At 40.1% G+C, this 18,107-nt stretch overlaps 1 protein-coding gene across 6 annotated transcripts in view; it reads left to right on the forward strand.

Annotated features, from left to right (window-relative positions):
- CSMD3 (CUB and Sushi multiple domains 3) overlaps window positions 1-18,107 on the forward strand; it is a 933,126-nt gene that overhangs the window by 560,077 nt on the left and 354,942 nt on the right. For all 6 annotated transcript variants that reach the window (XM_060243303.1, XM_060243304.1, XM_060243306.1 and 3 more), the window contains one exon: window positions 1,462-1,574. In XM_060243303.1, the coding sequence (XP_060099286.1) occupies window positions 1,462-1,574 (113 nt within the window). The remainder of the gene's footprint in view (window positions 1-1,461; window positions 1,575-18,107) is intronic.

The raw sequence follows: 18,107 nt of genomic DNA on the forward strand, positions 1-18,107 counted from the left end.
TTTTTTCCTTCCTTCTTTCCTTCCTTCCTTGGTGATTTGAAATGGGACCTTGAACATTCTGTGCATGAACTGTGTCATTGAATTCTGGTCCCTTCTTATGTTAAGACATGTTGTATCCATTGGGAATTTCAGTTTGTACTAATCCTGTACCTTCTTTTTAAAAGTCTGGCAGTGCAGTAGTTAGAGTGTTGGACTGGGAGACCTAGGCTTGAATCTGCACTTTGCCATGGAAGCTTGCTGGGTGACTTTGGACCAGTCATACACTCAGCTTAACCTACCTCACATGGTTGTGGTGAGGATAAAATGGAGGAGAGAAGAATAATGTGAGCTACTTCGGATCAACCATCCTTGTCTGGTTCAAGGAATGTACAGATAGAGCCAGTATTGGTTTTGCTCTACTTTGGGGGGGGGGGGGGGGGGAGGTATTGTTTATTTGAAGTAATTTGACATTACTATGGCAATAGTCCCTAGCCTGGCAGAAATCTAATATCTGTGTGCAGTACTTGGATTCTGGGGATACCGAATTCATATAGAGATGTTCTAATGATTGACAAATCTAATGAGTCAGTAGAACAAAGTTTGAATGCAGTGGCACTTTTAAGACCAACAAAGTTTTATTCATGGTATAAGCTTTCATGTCAAAGGACTCTTCATCAGATAGTTGCACAAGAAAGCAGATACTGGGGGCGGGGGGTGGGGCGGGATATTGTTGGTCTTAAATGTTCCACTGGACTCAAATTTTGTTCTGCTGCTTCAGACCAACACATCTACCCCACCTGAATTTATTTCAGTGAGATAATTGTGCTCTTTCTGTCTGGGAGAGTATCTGAAACTTTTTTGAAAGAAGCATACATGACAGATGCTGAGATGATGCTACAACTAATGTATGTTCAAGTTAATCATAATGGTTGGTGTCCTTAAATGTTTTTTTTCTTGGTGTATGGCTTATGGGCTGTTAAACCCAAGTAAAGTGAGGGTGGTTGGTTTCTTTCAGGATAGTGCTGTATGCACTTGCAGGATTTATATTGTTCAAGTGAACCACCTGTAGGATTGACTCAGTGTGAAAAAATCATCTGCAAGATCTACTCGGTGTATATCAGCCCCCTTCGTGATTGCAGCTGTGCTTTTCTCTTTAATGTTCTTGTGCAGTTATTGCAATAATGTGATAAGAATGCAGACCTCACATTTTGCTATTAAAGACAGTGTTTGCCAGACCCATTTGATCAGCTTTTCCCTTTCTGTAAAAATTGGATGAAACCTACACAGATTGCCATTGCTGAGTTAAACAGAGTTCAAATGTTATTTTGAACAGTCGGCATCTTTCTGAATAACTTTTCATAATGTGCTGTGATGTTCTAGTCCTTAGAGTGCTATAATCAGAGATCTCTTGCTTGATTTTTAAATCTCTCTTATTTAAAGTCAATCTCCTGTTAATGGGATTTTTATTTCATTTATGATTAGGTTAACAGGAAGCTTCGTGCCAGATTTAATTGTCAGTATGAACCATCAGATGTGGCTGCATCTTCAAACAGATGAAAGTGTGGGTTCTATTGGCTTCAAAGTTAACTACAAAGGTAAAAATAAGATATCAGATAGATGTATAAAATGACATAGATGCAAGCCATGGTTTTTAGCCGCTAAAGCAAGAATATTAATGTCTTAATTTTTTTTGGGGGGGGGTTATTGTGAGCATTAAGGCTTTTTTTAGCAGGAACTCACAGGAATGCAGTTCTGGCTGACTTGGTGTCAGGGGATGTGGCCTAATATGCAAATGAGTTCCTGACGGGCTTTTTCTACAAAAAAAGGCCCTGAAACATATTGTGCATTTGTAATAGACACAGAAATATCATGGGCACAAATATTCCTATCACAAATCTACTTTCCATGGGTAGACTCACCATGCAGATTTTCTTTTAAAATGTACAATTCACAAGACAGATGTTTCTTCAAAACTTAGGGAACTCCAAGATTTGTAGAAAAGTGTTAATTTTAAAAAGGCAGAGTGGATAAAATGAAAACATTGCCACTTCTGTGGTTACCTATCTTGGCAACCTGTGGTTTAGGGTTGTCAGGTTCAACTCTGAGGTTCAACTCAGAAAATATCTGGGGGCTTTGGGGGTGGAGCCGGGAGACCTTGGGGGTGGAACCAAGATACTCCCATTGCCTAAAATAAATAAAAATACACAGTACAGTTCCCTTGAATGCAGTCTTCATTTCCTCATCCCCCAGCGGCTAAACTTCCACTAAATGAAAGTGGACATGCACACTCTCAAAAAGTAACCAAAATAAACATTTTTAGCAAAGCACACACTTTGTGATCTCACTGGGCAATTTACTCACATTACTGAATATGACCATCTGCTGTATTTCAACCAACTTCTTCAGACTAACAGGAAAGGGAAAGCAGAGCAGCCTAAGGAGTGGAGTTTTCCTCCAAGAGGGACTGAGAGCAATGTGGCTCTCTCTGTTCACCCTGCCCCCTTGCAACTTTCCTGCCAAGATTTAAAGGTGTATACACATTCAGAAACACAAAGAGTTACAAGCCTCTTCTAAACCTGCTGAGATTTCAAGGCACATGGTGGCTGTTGGGGTGGGGCTTTCCCACCAGTCAGCTGGCTGGTTATGGAGAGGAGCCTGAAAACTTTGGGATCCCCTACCCAGACCTGGGAACTGGCAGGTCTACTGTGGTTGGACCTGTTCTGCTGCTCTGTCCTTTCTGTGATTATCTCAGATATGCATTTATTATTCCTCTCCTAATAAATAAATAAATAAAATTAACAACTGGAAGACTGGAGGAATGATATACCCCCCTTTCCTTCTTATTGTGAACCTTGACCCTGGAACCATGGATTGAGTTGCTAGATTCTGTGCCTAACAGAGTCTGCTGTGGTTTAGTCCAATTGAGTTAAATATAGTTATTTTTATATTATATGTATTATATATAATGGTTCTCTGTAACTGTTTTTTGCTCATATATGTTTTATACCACTGGTCCATGACAATAATAGACAGACTGACTAAATAACTGACTGACTGACTGACTGTGGTTGCCTAGGCAATCTAACATGATGGAGGTGGAAGGAAAGTTCTTATGGACTTCCTACTTGGAGCTTATTCTTAAATACACCATTTCATTGACAGTAAATTACTGTCTTTAATTTGGATATCCCTTTGTCTAAAAAAAAACCCTTCTAGTGAAGGGGATTAGATTAATTAGAGAAAATTTCATTCATTCACTGAGTCTGGGCCCATTAGGCTTCTAACTTGACCTAAATTGGATTTCTTTCCATCTGGAGAACTTTTCAAGCATCCATTATCCCAAAAGCACCAAGGCCAATGGACCAATATGGAGAATTCTTTTCATGCTGCTTTCCTGGTATCGATTCCTACTTCTCTGCTTTGGATTGACAAACTGATAAAATGTGGTTTGGATCCTACTACTATTAGGTGACTTTTTAACTGGTTGACAGATCACACCCAAAGAGTGCTTGTAAATGCTTCCTCAACCTCTTGGAGACTGAAGTGCCTCAGGGATTTGTCCTAGGCCCTGTGTTGTTTAACAACTTTATAAATGACTTGGATGAAGGAATAGTGAGAAATCAGTATTTGTTGTTTATGAAGATCTGATATTGGTGATCTCAAGTAGATGAGGAACAGATTTCTTTGAATCAAAAACTGAACTTTCAGTGGAATCCACACCTGTGCAAACATTGAGAATACACCTTTTGCACAGTAAAATTAAATTGTTTATTGAGATTTTTGTTTTATTCTTCCCTTCCAAAGAATGATCCATAGGCAGTATGGTCAACATTATCAGATACGAATCCTTTGTCATATCTGGCACCATATTTGGATGTACTGGAAGAGCAGAAGAAAGGGACCTGGAAGATTTGTTTCTAAATAGATGTGTGAATTGTTGATCCTGTACTGTCCTTTCGGTTATGTTTCTCTTTTTAGGGTTCACATTCCCCTGCTGGGGTGGGGGTTCCCCTTGATTTTGGAACCTTCAACCCACCACCATGAAACTGGCCAGTGGGGGTGCCCTGCCCCTGAAAAGGACTGGCATGCTCGACATGCCCGGCATGATGACCACCCGGAAGTGACATCATTATGCTAGGCATGTTGTGCAGGTGATGATCTAGCATTTGAGAAAGAACTCTATGATAACCAAATGCTAGAGCATCCCCTCACAATGTGCCCATCATGATGTCAACACTTCCAGGTGACATCATCATTCTGGGTGCATCGAACACACAAAGAGGATCCTGTGGAGGAGGCACGGTATTCCCCAGCAGTGATGAACTGAATGCTATTTTGAACACACTGTGTCCTCTAAGGTTAGAATCTGGCTACTATCAGGGTCATACTTTCCAGGATCATCCCCTCCCCCACCAAAAAAAATCCACTAATTAGCATGGGTTTATAAGGTGATTTAATCCATCACCTCTTTTAAAAACACATTTAATTGAAATGCATTTTGTGCCATTCTTGATAGTGTTTTGTGATGCCATGTTAAGAATATTGGATAATCTATTATACCCCAGCTTGGCAGTGTTTGTCTATAAAAGTTTGTCAATATTTTTCTTTATGGAGCTGGTTTGAAGGACACCCAGTAGCTACAAATACAGTTGCTGAGCAGAAAGTCAGTCCATACCCTGAAATACTTAGCTATTAGAAAGGAAAGGAAAGGTCCCCGGTGAAAATACCAGTCATTTCCGACTCTGGAGTGATGTTGCTTTCACGTTTTCACGGCAGAATTTTTACGGGATGGTTTGCCATTGCCTTCCCCAGTCATCTACACTTTCCCCCCCAGCAAGCTGGGTACTCATTTTACCGACCTCGGAAGGATGGAAGGCTGAGTCAACCTCAAGCCAGCTACCTGAAAACCCAGCTTCCACCGGGGATTGAACTCAGATCGTGAGCAGAGCTTAGGACTGCAGTACTGCAGCTTTAACACAGTGGCAATGCTACTGGTTACTATTCAATACCTTCCAGCTGATTTACTTCTATACATCGGATAGGGTGTGTATACTTATTCCAAAAGTAGAACTTCTTAATTTTATTTCATTCAGTTAAAAAAGAAAGATTAAAAAGAACATCTGAACAAATAGAAACATTTCAGAAAAATCTGTCAGAAAATTAGAAAGTATTGCAGTATATGTTTTGATGCACAAGGTTCAGATGCACATTGTGGCACAGGGGAGAAAGATTTGCTTTTCATATTTTCTCTGCCTGTTTTCTTTTCCTGGTGTGTTATTTACCCCACAGGGAAGACATGTGGGTACAGTGCATTGCATGTTTCCTCTTAGGGTACAAACAACAATCCCAAGAAGGTATGGGAATTAAGATGTTGAAAATGGCAGGAAGGGGATAGTCCCACACTCTTTTCCTTCCAGATGGCTTTCTAAGTCCAGATTGGGAGCCCACAGTATTACAACTTTTATTGTAAAAAGTTGGAGCATCTAGTCACCAGTCTCCCATTGTCACATTTAGTTTGGTCCTCAGTTGGCCTTTGAGCACATCATTAGTTGAACTTCTCACAAAACCAGAGTGGGAGTTCATGTCCAAAGTGGGTATATATTAGACAGACAGATAATAGCCAGCATGTATGGTACCAAGGTTAGAGTGTCAGATTAGGATTTCAGAGACCTGGGTTCAGATTTCCAGATTGCTGTAGAAAATTGTTGGGTCATCTTGAGCCTGTCACTCTTTCTCAGCCTAATGTACATCATAAGGTTGTTGCTGTCCTGCTTAAAAAGGAAGAGGTGAGAAATGATGTTGTAAGCCTGTTTATTGAGGAATAATGGAAGGTTTAGCAAGATCAATATAAATAATAGATAGCTACTAGACAGATAAATGTACTATAAGGAATCTTTTTAATGATATAACTTTAATAGTCCATTATGACAATTTCTGTAGAAATTACAGCTGAAATGCCAGTGTCTGATGTAGACAGCATGTTGTATTAATTGAGTTAAATTACCACATCCAAGAGCTTTCTGCTTTGTTTCTCAGAAGGTGGGGATCAATAGAGGAAAGAGGTGAGAGGCTCAGCAGCAGCATCCTGCCTTGCTTAAAAAATAGTAATAAAACATTTAAAGGTACCGCTCCCCACCTCCAGATGATGATGACTAGGCAAACTGAAAACGCACTCTATCATCATTAAACTAGGCAAATGAAGTTAATAGAAGATGAAATCAATGAGATAAAAATGTTGAGGGAAATGACAATATATCTGGAGGAAACAGTGAGGAAGCTGCTAATGCAAGTGAAAGGTCATATGCAATTAACACTGTGAGATGTTTAAAGCCTTTAAATTAGCTTGTTGTCCCTCTAGGCCCTGACAAGCTGCTGTTGCTTACCTTCTCCTATCTCAGCTTCAGGGCCAATGAACTTCACACTCATCGACATAGCACAGATGCTTGTAATACCCCTATCCTCATACCAAGGATCACTGCCCTCATTAAATACTGCTGGAGGCTCTACTCCATCTGCCACTGTATGCATATCCATGCATGTGTACATCTGTATTCATAACTATCTGGTATTTTTATACAGAAGATACAGAACACCCTTCCATAACCTGTTGCATACCATGCTAAAACCAAAGATGTGTGTAGGTTTAAAATAGGCTAGGGGGAAGAAAACAATTGTTCTGCCATTTGTTTTATAGTCTGTTTTTCTCTTAAGGTGTATTACATTATGTTAAACAATGCAATCCATTAGCATGAGACATTTCATAAGCAGTGCAATAAGACTGTGATCAACAGTTGAAAACATACTTCAGTATCTGCAGTGCAAGAAATGACTGGCTACATATCTTGTGGCGATGTGTTTACACATATATGTTTTTATGCATGATTACCAGAGAAAAGGTTCATCCACCCTATACTCAGATATTCAACTGCTAGACTCTGGAAATTAAGCTGAATGCTGGTAACTCATATGAATGAGCACGGATTGGGGAAAATGGTGGTTTGTGCTGGTTCATGGTTCATTTGATTGCATGAAACATGAATTTAAGAAACAGTTCCATCATTTGTTTTGGTTCATTTGGTTTGGAAGGTGGTAGAACAGCCACCTCACAATTTGGAGATTTCAAGCTCACAGAGAGTTTTCAGCAGACTCACCTCCACCTGCCTCCAAGTTTGACAAAGATTGGATTTAAGATGTCCAAGTTATAGTCCCCCAAAGCAGGTGCCGTTAGGAAAGTTCAGCTCTAGCTTTCGGTTTGGTCCCTGAAACCACAGCAAGGAACACCTTCCTAGCTAAGAGAGCTGTTTTCCCACTGTATGGAGGAAAAAGGAGTCCCACAAAGCCTCCTCTAAATCAACCACACAGCAAATAATTATTCTTTTGCTCTCACAACAACTAATTCTCTCTTTGTGCTGCAAAGTGAAAGCAGCTGAGACAGGCTGTGGTATTATACTGGTGTATAACCTGCTCCCATAGAATAGAACAGGAGCTCTGTGTTTGGCTGCCAGAGCTGCCAATCAAAGTATGGCAATTGCTTTGGGTATTTCTAGGGCTCTCCAGAATTCCATCCTCAGCATTGCCTAGGAAGTGATTGAATTGGCACCAGGCTGTCTGAAGAATGAACCTCCTGAACCTTCACAGAAAAAAAAAGGCAGTTAGTTGTTGTTGTTTTAATTTGGGAGTGATGCAATCCAATCAACTGGTTGGAAACAAACCACAAACTGGCCAAGTTCGTAATCATAAGAACATAAGAGAAGCCATGTTGGATCAGTCCAGTGGCCCATCTGTCACACAGTAGCAACCCCCCCAAAAAAAAAAACAGTGCCATCAGGAGGTCCACAAGTGGGGCCAGGACACTAGAAACTCTTCCACTGTTACCCCCCAGCACCAAGAATACAGAGCATCACTGCCCCAGACAGAGAGTTCCATCTATACCCTGTTGCTAATGGCCACTGATGCACCTCTGTTTCATATGTTTATCCAATCCCCTCTTGAAGCCATCTATGCATGTAGCTGCTACCACCTCCTGTGGCAGTGCTTGAATCATGGTTTGTTTTCTGGTTTGTGCCCATTCCTAATGAAAATTTGTTTGTTGTCAGGTCAGATTCCAGAAAATAAGGACCATCGGGGTATATGTGTCTTGTTGCATCTTCACAAAGTTTCTGGGATTCTTCACTTTCTTTCAATCCTTTGTTATTCAATCATTTCCAACAGTCTTTGACTTAAACGGCATTGGGAAGGACGGCATTCTTTGACTTAAACAGCATTCTCCATCAGTAGAATGATGCCTTCCTTGTTACTTTGTGTGATCAGGCACATGAGTACTCTAGCAAAGGTTCACCTGCAAATAGTCCATATACATAAAAGAAGCCTCAGAAATAGTGTTTTATGGGGGAATGCAATTTCTTCTAAAATTCACTTTTTAAAGGAAATAGACATTTATTGACTCAATATAGAAAGTGACAGTCCTCAGTTTGAAAGACCTAAATCCCATAAATACACACAGCAATATCCTGGCACCATCCATTCATTTTCACTTTATTCAGTGTTAATAGTCTGTAAGTCATAAGCTGTTTTGGAAATAATTAATTCATAGGTAATTCATAGTAATTAATTCATCAGAAGCAACTTGATATTACTTAATACGTATTGATTCCTCTTATCCTCTCTCTTTTTTAAAAAAAGGGGGGAAGAATTTCTCTTTATTTTCTCCTTCTACATTTCTGAATGTTATCCTTTATAGATCTCTGTTACACAACATATATGTCATTTTGTAATTTCAACCCTAGCAGGAAACTGGAAAGGTTTCAGAAGACATTTTCTGCTTCTGACCATCTACTGAGTGAACTTCTGAAACATTCACAACACCTTCCTTCCTGGTCCCTCCTCTCTTCAAATGACTCTTTTGACTGAATCAAAATTAATTTGGAATGGAGGAGAAGAAACAGTTGGATTTTAGGGAGAAATTGTGTAAAGAGAAATTAAGAGAATTAACAATGCCACTTAGAAATTTAGTGCGAAGAAACAATCTCTGTCATATCTAGGGGTGTGTACAAAAATTTAGTATTTTTATATCAGTATATTCTAATAATCCAGAATCCCAATAATATATTGATATTTTGTTCTCCTTGCTTAGAGGGTTGGGGGAATGAAATAGAGGGGTTTAATGGATTCTTGCCATGTAAAAGGAACTTTGCTAAATAAATTTGTCAGTACTGTTGAATTTATTTGGCAAAAGTCCTTTTACATAGCAAGAATCTGTGCAGGGAAAGCAAAAGGGACTGTTGAAATGACTCCTCCCATTTAAACCAAACAGCATGGTGGGTCTACCTGTCAGCTGATCAGTTTAAATGCCTTCCCTTCAGCCTCTGAGGCATGTCTCCATGGTGTAACTTGAGGAAGGAAGAAAAGGTATTTATAAATATTGGCTTTCATTTGGCTCAGCTAAATCAGTAGCCAAATCAAATTAGACAATGTACTTTGGCTGAATAAATACTTGAAAAATACCAATAAGGTATTTTTGGAGTATTTATTTGGCTCAGTATATACCGAGCACATACCCATAGTCATATTCTCTCACCATAGTCCAGACTGTAGAGCTGATGGTTTGCATTTGAACACTGGCTGGAGCAAAATGTCTCCAAAGCAGTATTCCTGTGTACTTTCCCAGAGTCAATAACTCTCAAAACACAAATGCAAAGCAATAATAGCCAGCAATAATGATCCTTCAGGAGGTGATGAAACACTTCCACAAGACTGGAAGTAGCTGAAGGAACTTGCTGAGAGTGCAAATATATATATATATATATATATATTTAATCTCAAGATCGGCATACATTGATAGGGGTGGGTGGCAAGCACCTCAAATGGTAGTTCAAGGTAAGACCCTTCAAAAAGTGTACCCACATAATAGTCTATGATGGATAAACTTGTTAATCTATTGCATTCTTAAGGGTTTCATCTTATTTTTCTCCCAACTGCATACTTAAAAAACAAGCAAACACTGCAGATTACATTTCTTTGCAAGACCAAAGCAATAGCCTTTGTACCCAGTAGATAACTGCATACAGCAGGGCGGGGGGGTGTTTCTTCCCTCAAAAAACCTCTTTTTGTCAGACATATGGAAAATCTGGACACTACTGCTGCTTCTTTCACAGCACAGATGTAAAGCAGAAAGATGGCAAAGGGAAATGTTTTTGAACAGATGCTGTAGGTGCTGAAAATATTCAAATGGAAGGCTACATAACCAAGTTAGATCTATGGAAGATGTTCCCAATTAATATATTACTGGGGAGTCAGTGCAGCAGCAGTTACAAAGACCAACTTGTGTGATCTTCCAAGCGGGTTTAACGATTCACAACTTTTATTATTTAATTAATGTTCTAGAAAAGGGAGCTGAAATAACTGGTTCATTTCTACATCTTGCGGATACATTAATGTAGTTAGAAAGCAGTGTAGCATAACTTCTGTTTCAGTTAGAAAAGAAATAAGTCACTGTAAAATAGTAGTATGTAAAACTCTTGGAGCTTTCACGTGAAGCAAAAGACAGTTCCAAATCTGTAAGTGGCATAACAAATATGAATAAGCAAGTGTGCACCTGCAGATTATCATCAGTGATTGCTGATCATTGAAGAATTGTAACTTATTCTTTGGTATCGTCTGAATATAAAGTGATGAGATTTAGCAAATACTGAGGAAGGTACAGAAACTTTCTTAGATAAGTCAAATAAATAAGTAGATGTTTAAAAGGAGTGGCAATAAGAAACAAGATATAATCTACTGGAAAAGAAAGTGATGAGATGAACAAATAACAAATAAAAGTTACCTACATGGATTACTAAAATACCAATTGGAGTATGTATGGTCTTGTTTAGATTTTGTAAGTTTTCTCATGATTGTTTCTATTGCTTTGCTCTCTGGCCTATCATAGAAAGTTGTTGTGGTGTTAAAATAGAGAGAAAATGGTGTAGACAACCCTGAACTCATTTGAGTAAAGGTGCAATGAAGAATAGAATATATAGGGAGACCTGTGTGTGGTGTAGGAAGAGAGTTTTATGGATACTGTGGATTACAAAAAAGACAAATATATGAGTTCTAGATCAAATCAAGCCTGAACTCTACTTACCAGTTAAAATTACTAAACTGAGGCTATTGTACTTTGGTTAGATTATGAGAAGGCAAGACTCTGGAAAAGACAAAAATGCTAGTGAAAGTTGAAGGCTGCAAGAAAAGAGGAAGACCCAACATGAGATGGATTGAGGAAGTAATGGATCAAGGGCTTAGTTTCCGAGACCTGAACAAGGCTTTTTTCAATGATAAGGCATTTTGGAAGACATTGATTAATGGAGTCGCTGTAAGTTGGAAAAGACTTTACAGCACGTAAGATGCACACATAGAAAGACCAAAGAGATACACAAAAAACAACTCACTGCTCAAAAAAAAAACACTAGGGTGCCCTACCTTTCCCCTCCCTTGGCACAAGAATTGGCCTATATCCAGGGCTTTTTTTGTAGCAGGAATCTTTTGCATATTAGGCTACACCCCCCTGATGTAGCCAATCTTCCAAGAGCTTGCAGGGGTCTTTTACAGGGCAGGGGTCTTTTATTTAAGCTCTTGGAGATTGGATACATCAGGGGGGTGTAGCCTAATATGCAAATGAGATCCTGCTACAAAAAAGCCCTGCCTATATCAAACCACTTGGCCCACTGGTGGGGAACACAGGACTTCCTATCTTTTAAAGCAACATCATTTTGAGATGCTTAAAAAGGGTTTGCATTAAAAGTCATTAACTGGGTGGAATAATGATCAGCTTGGGCTGTACTGCAAAGTGAAATGCCAAGCTGCTTAGGAGCAAAGGCCATATTGCTTATTGCAATAACAGTGCATTAAGAAAGGTCATACCAAGATTTTTAAATAAGTACATTCCCAACATAATTTATTACAACACGGTTGAAAGTATGTTGTGATGCCAAACTGTTGACTGGATTTTTTTAAAAGGGGAAGGAGAACGGCATATTATTAAGAATCCATAGTGAAATATCTTGTTACTGTTTTATTTCAAAATAGTATATATGTGTCTTGAATGTTTGTCAAAAATGCAGGGCAGGACTGAATGACTGTAATAATATTAATGGGTTCTTTATTTTATAATCTTCATTTTCCACCTTGACCCAACACATTTTACCAAGAGGAGTACAATTTTGCATCTTGAATCTCAGACCCTTCTTGCTTTTCTGACCTTTTTTAGGTTGTAGCCAGTTTGGTTTAGTGGTTAAATGCATGGACTCTAATTTGGGAAAACCGGGTTTGATTACCCACTCCTCCACATGCAGCTGCAGCTGCTTGAGTCAGCCACAAATTCTCAGCAGAGCTGCTCTCTCAAGAGCAACTCTTTCTCAGCCCCACCTACCTCACAGGGTGTCTGTTGTGGGGTGAGAAGGGGAGGAAAGGGAGATTGTAAACAGCTCTGAGATTCTGAGTGAAGGGCAGTGTATAAATCCAACCTACTCTTCCTCCTCTGTTTTAAAGGGATAAATCTGCATGTATTTTTATGCAGTGGGGAGGTCAGGTAAGATTCCATACAGTCATTCTGTAATAGCCGTAATGTTAAAGATGGCATTAAAAAAAAGTTTAGAACTGTAGTAGAATGAACAGCTCAGGAAGATACCTGGGGAATGCAATAGACCTCTGCAATGATTATTGTAGATAGCACTTGCTTATTCTACATTGTCTTTACCTGGTAACCCATTTTCTATATTCATTATAGTTTACCTGTCAGATAAATGGTTGTATGCATTGCTACCTAATTCTGCAATCCTAGCCTTATCATATATTACTTGTTGTTTATATCCTCTAATGCGCCTTGAATCTCAGTATGGATGGCAGAAGAGAATATATATGGGGAGCAAGACTGTCCTGAGGAATTATGAATCCTATTTAACTGGTCATGAACAGTGGCCTCTATTTCAATACAGTTTGGGGGCAGTATTAAACAGTAGCAATGGAGAAAGGGAAGGCAGCTCATAGAGCAAGATGGATCACCAAATCACCTTTATTCCTGTAAGCATGAAAGGGTAGATCAGAAAAAGTTTCTGATCAAGTCACTAGTCTGAAATGAACAAGACAAACTGTGGCAGATGAGAACTCAAATGTTTGCTTTGCATCTCAAGTGCCTTTGTAACATCCTCTTACATGCCACCTGACTTCTTAACAGTCCTCCCCCAGGCTCACAAACTGAAGTCAAAGAAAAAGAGTAATAAATAATAAATAGCATTTGGCATGCCAGTATGGTGCACAGTTGCCTACTGAAGGAATGTGTTCATACTACTAAAAGCTGTGCAGAGAAGGCTTTAACCCTTGGGCATAATAGTTGTTGTAACTTCTTCTTCCCCCGCCCCTTCAAAACTCAAAATGTTTATAAAATGAAGTCAGATTAGTCAAAAAGCTGCAAGGCAGCTTCTCTACAATTTTGTGCAAACAGAATTGCTTGATCAGTCATAGCATATGTACAACACTGCACAAGGTGCCAAGTCAATTAAGCTACTAATTGACTGTTTTCAAAAGAGACAGATGGCGGATGAAATTGTCGTCACTCAGAACTTTCTTAGGATCCACACCTATGGGTGATACATCCATCAAGGAATTTCTGAGACAGTGCTATTAACTTCCTTTACAATCCTGGGACTTCAAAGGCCTCATATGTACAGAAGGGGAGGGGAATTCCCACCCCACCTCAAAAAATGCAGTGCTACTTATAGGTAAATTTGGCTATTTGGGTATATACATGAAAGGCACTGTCCTTTTTTTGCTTCATGCCTTCTCACACCACCCAGAGGAGGTACGAGGATATAGAGAGCAACACCTGCACCAGCTGTTTGGTGAGACTGTAGGTAGCCCGCAGAAGGCATGGAAGCAGAGAAAGATGCACCCCACCAGCTGAATCACCATGCCACTGATGTCAGAAGGTGTGGTGGTGGAGAAAGGGGCTTATGCAGGCTTATCCTTTCCTCCCCTTTTTACCTATGTAAGTGCCATCAGGCCACAAGTAGCACCTGAAGCACTTAAGAGAAGACGGGGCTGGACACAGGGGAAAGTTAGAGGCTTCAAAGAAAGACAGAGCTGGGAGTAGTCAGAATAAGAGCAGATCTGATTTTCTTTGGCTAAACGTTAGGGTTGCCAGTCATTGACTAACATCAGGCAGGAGACTGGGTGAGCAGGAATATGGGGTGCCGTTGCATCCACAGCATGACATCACTTTGAGGTGAACCTGGAAATGACATTATTGCATCAATGCAACACTCTAGAATTTACTATCATGTATTAGGAACCCTAAGGTGATTTCTAGAGTGTCATGTCAAAAGAATTATTTCACCTCCAGGTTGTCTCCAGAAGTGACATCATACTGTTGGAACATGGGGATTTTCGCCATATTTTCCCCAACTACCCTATCCATGGTGGTGGGAGTTGTTGCTGCTATCAGAACACCATCCCCTGGCAGTCCTACAAATATTATGGTAGCCTGTTCTCTGGTGAACATTCCTTTAAGATCAAAACTTCTAGTTCTGCTGCATCTTTGCCTTGTTGGGCATTGGCCATAAAAAAACAACCTGTGTGAATTCCCTAATTTTTAAAAAAATCAATATGATAATTTGAGATGTCCTATATGGATCTGTGTTTTATATGAGCAAGGCACAATTGTATGTGAATTGAATAAATATGGTCTTAGATTAACATAATCTACACAGGTAATAGGGTTCAACTGTACAAAATAGTTTATAAAATAACTTTATACTCAAATAAATGATTAAGGACTGTGGTATAATTTGTTGTAAGTGAATGTAATCTTTGCAGTTTGGTGCAGTGGTTAAGTGTGTGGACTCATCTGGGCGAATGGGGTTTGATTCTTGATACCCTGCTTGCAGCTGCTGGAATGGCCTTGGGTCAGCCATAGCTCTTGCAAGAGTTGTCCTTAAAAGGACAATTTCTGTGAGAGCTCTCTCAGCCTCACAAGGTGTCTCTTCCGTCTGTTCTGGGGGAAGAAGTGTCGGTTCTGGGGGAAGAAGATAAAGGAGATTGTAAACCGCTCTGAGACTCTGATTAAGAGAGAAGGGTGGTGTATAAATCTATCTCTCTTCTTCATTTTATGTCACGTCAACAATGCTCATGCCTTGTTTCAATTCTAGGTTGTTGTTTTATCCTGTTGATTTCACCGACTCATTCAATGTAATCTGCCTTGAGTCCCAGTAAGAAAGGGGACTATAAATACTGTAAATAAAATATATAATCTACACCTAATCCCTAGTCAGTGAAAATGAGCTTTGTTTGAATGCTGGAATCTGAAATGTAGAAGTTTGGAGGCATTGGTTATGCTGGAAATTGCTCTAAATTTGTCTTAGATGTCTTTTGTTGATTGTGAACCAAGAGTGTATACAACTTGAACGGCTGATCGATGTGAGTTTTAAAGGATACATAGGACTGTTCAAAGACATGTCAAACACATCTGTGTCCGTTCTCTGGAGAAATGGCTTCTGATTAAACTAGCAAAGTTTACCTTACCGCCTGAAGCCTCTGTTTGTACTCCTGTGTATGTGTATAGAGGAAGAATTCCATCAGTGTCATTTCCTTGTGCTGCCTAAAAAAAAAAAAAGCCAAGTGTTGTTAATGAGGATGACTAGATGAGTGACAGCAGCAATTGCGAGAGAGATAGAATGGGGCTTTCTTACCTGAATGTCACTGTCAGCCCCAACAGCTGCTACAATCTGCTGGAGGCTTCCATACATGTTAGCACTGCATTAACAACCTTCTGTGAGATTTGTGCCCTACTTTTCACTAGTATTATAAAAGTATAGAGAATTTGCCTGTTCTCTATACCTGTTAAATTTGCCTGTTAAATGTGACTCCAGATTTGGGGGGGGGGCATGTTTCCTGCTTGCATCTGATTAATGTTGAACAAATAAAATTGAATAAAATGATACTGTGCTGTGTTGTTAATCCAATGATAACATTTTTGTGACATCAGCAAATGTGTGACTTCTTGGAAGGTGTTATATTTGCTATGTGCTCTTTGTTCACATATGTCTTATTACTTATTGGTATCCACGTGTTACATTATTAAGGGGTAACTCATAGTTAAACTTAAGATGCCGTGTGGCCTTTTAACTTCAGTTATGAAATCTAAAATCAGCTCACTTTTTAAAAAAGGCAAGTGCAGTTCCTGAGTCCTTTTTGGGACCTACCTGTGGAGAGGGAAGGGTGGTGTTGTACAAGAGACTGGTAAGGAGCCAACCTTCCGTGCCCCCCCCCCCTGAAACACAAAGACACTGTGTCCACCTGTAACTCACATTTTATTGGGAACATTCCACCAAGATCTCTCATGCAGGAGAGCTGCCTCCTTGCTCTGGCTGTCTGTTGCCTATCCTCCTTTGCATTGAAGCTCACCTCCCATGTGTTCCACCAGTTCCTTTTCATGGCCACTCTTGTGTCCTGACCAGCCCTCAGAGTTGTCCTAGGAACCAGAGGAGGGATTTCAACCTCCTCCACCCCCTGCAGGGAGTGGGGCATATTCTACAATCAGGGCTGCAGCTGATCCAATCCCCAGTTGCACCCAAGTCCATTCACAGCCGTATCACTGATCTAATGCTTTAATACTTCCTTGGTTGCTGCGACCATGCCCCAAACCCTCCCCCCCCCTGCTTCCCATGCCATTGCCCTCAGTCTCAGCAAAATTTGAGCAGTCGTTTGCCGTCATCAGAAATTCAATGTATGGTTCAGTTGTGTGTGTGTGTTTTAAATGGTTTACTTAGTTTCTGCATGATGAAATGAAAATCTATGCTATGTCTTACACATTACGTACCTTACACAAGTGGGGGGGGGGAATCCCATCTATCCCCCCCCCCCTTCATGAGTCCAGCCCAATCATCTGCCTTGAAGGCTGGTGGAGGCAGTGTCTGAGAGCTACTCCAAGCCCAGAGCAGCTCCCAGTGGTTCACAGTATCCACCGCCATGATTATTAGGGCTTGGTTGAGGATTCTTGATATATGGCCTAGCTTTCTTCCCCTTTTCCTATTATCAATGTTAATGTCAGATATGCTTCCCTTGCCACTGAAAGATTGTAAACATTGCTTGCAACAAAAATCTGCCCTCATTGTAACAAGTGCCTGGTTTCTAAATAATCCTCATGCTATTGCTTCCAACTCTCCTTTGTTTACTTTCTGCTGCCAATGAATATCCTGTTGTGTGTGTGTGGGGGGGGGGGACGGGGTTAGTTATTTTATTCCACATGTTCTGTTGAATTTAAATATAGTCTGACTGGCTGTTTTTGTTTTTCCTGAAGCAGTACTTTCTTTTTGTAAGCTTGATGCTCAAGTGCCCTTGGCCACTGTAAGATCAAGCTACCAATTCCGTATTAGGTTGATAAACAGTTTTGCTTAGCTGTGGAATCTCTTGAGGATGTTCCATCAGAGTGAAAGATGTAGGAGGCAAGGGTGAAAAGGCTGCAATCATTATTTAATAGATTATTTGTGATGTGTTTCAGCTGCCTTTATCAAGGGAATTTATTGAGCAGTTAGCTGGACACGAAACTGCATCTCTTTCTAATGTAACATATGTTATATGTTATTTATTGAACATTGTTATTTATTGAACACAGTGCCTCTTTAGCACAAGATTATGCATATTATATTAGAAGCAGATGCAGTTAGGTGCCAACTACTTCTCCTAACAAAAGCAACTGAAACACACTAAAAAAAATCATAGAATCATAGAGCTGGAAGGGACCTCCAGGGTCATCTAGTCCAACCCCCTGCACAATGCAGGAAACTCACAAAAACCTTCCCCTAAATTCACAGGATTCTCATTGCTGTCAGATGGCCATTTAGCCTCTGTTTAAAAACTTCCAAGGAAGGAGAGCCCACCAGCTCTTGAGGAAGCCTGTTCCACTGAGGAATTGCTCTAACGGTCAGGAAGTTCTTCCTAATGTTGAGCCGGAAACTCTTTTGATTTAATTTCAACCCATTGGTTCTGGTCCTAGCTGCTGAGGACACAGAAAACAATTCACTCCATCCTCTATATGACAGCCCTTCAAGTACTTGAAGATGGTGATCATATCACCTCTCAGCCGCTTCCTCTCCAGG

The sequence above is a fragment of the Heteronotia binoei genome, chromosome 7, assembly GCF_032191835.1.
Source record: "Heteronotia binoei isolate CCM8104 ecotype False Entrance Well chromosome 7, APGP_CSIRO_Hbin_v1, whole genome shotgun sequence".
Lineage (NCBI taxonomy): Eukaryota > Metazoa > Chordata > Lepidosauria > Squamata > Gekkonidae > Heteronotia > Heteronotia binoei.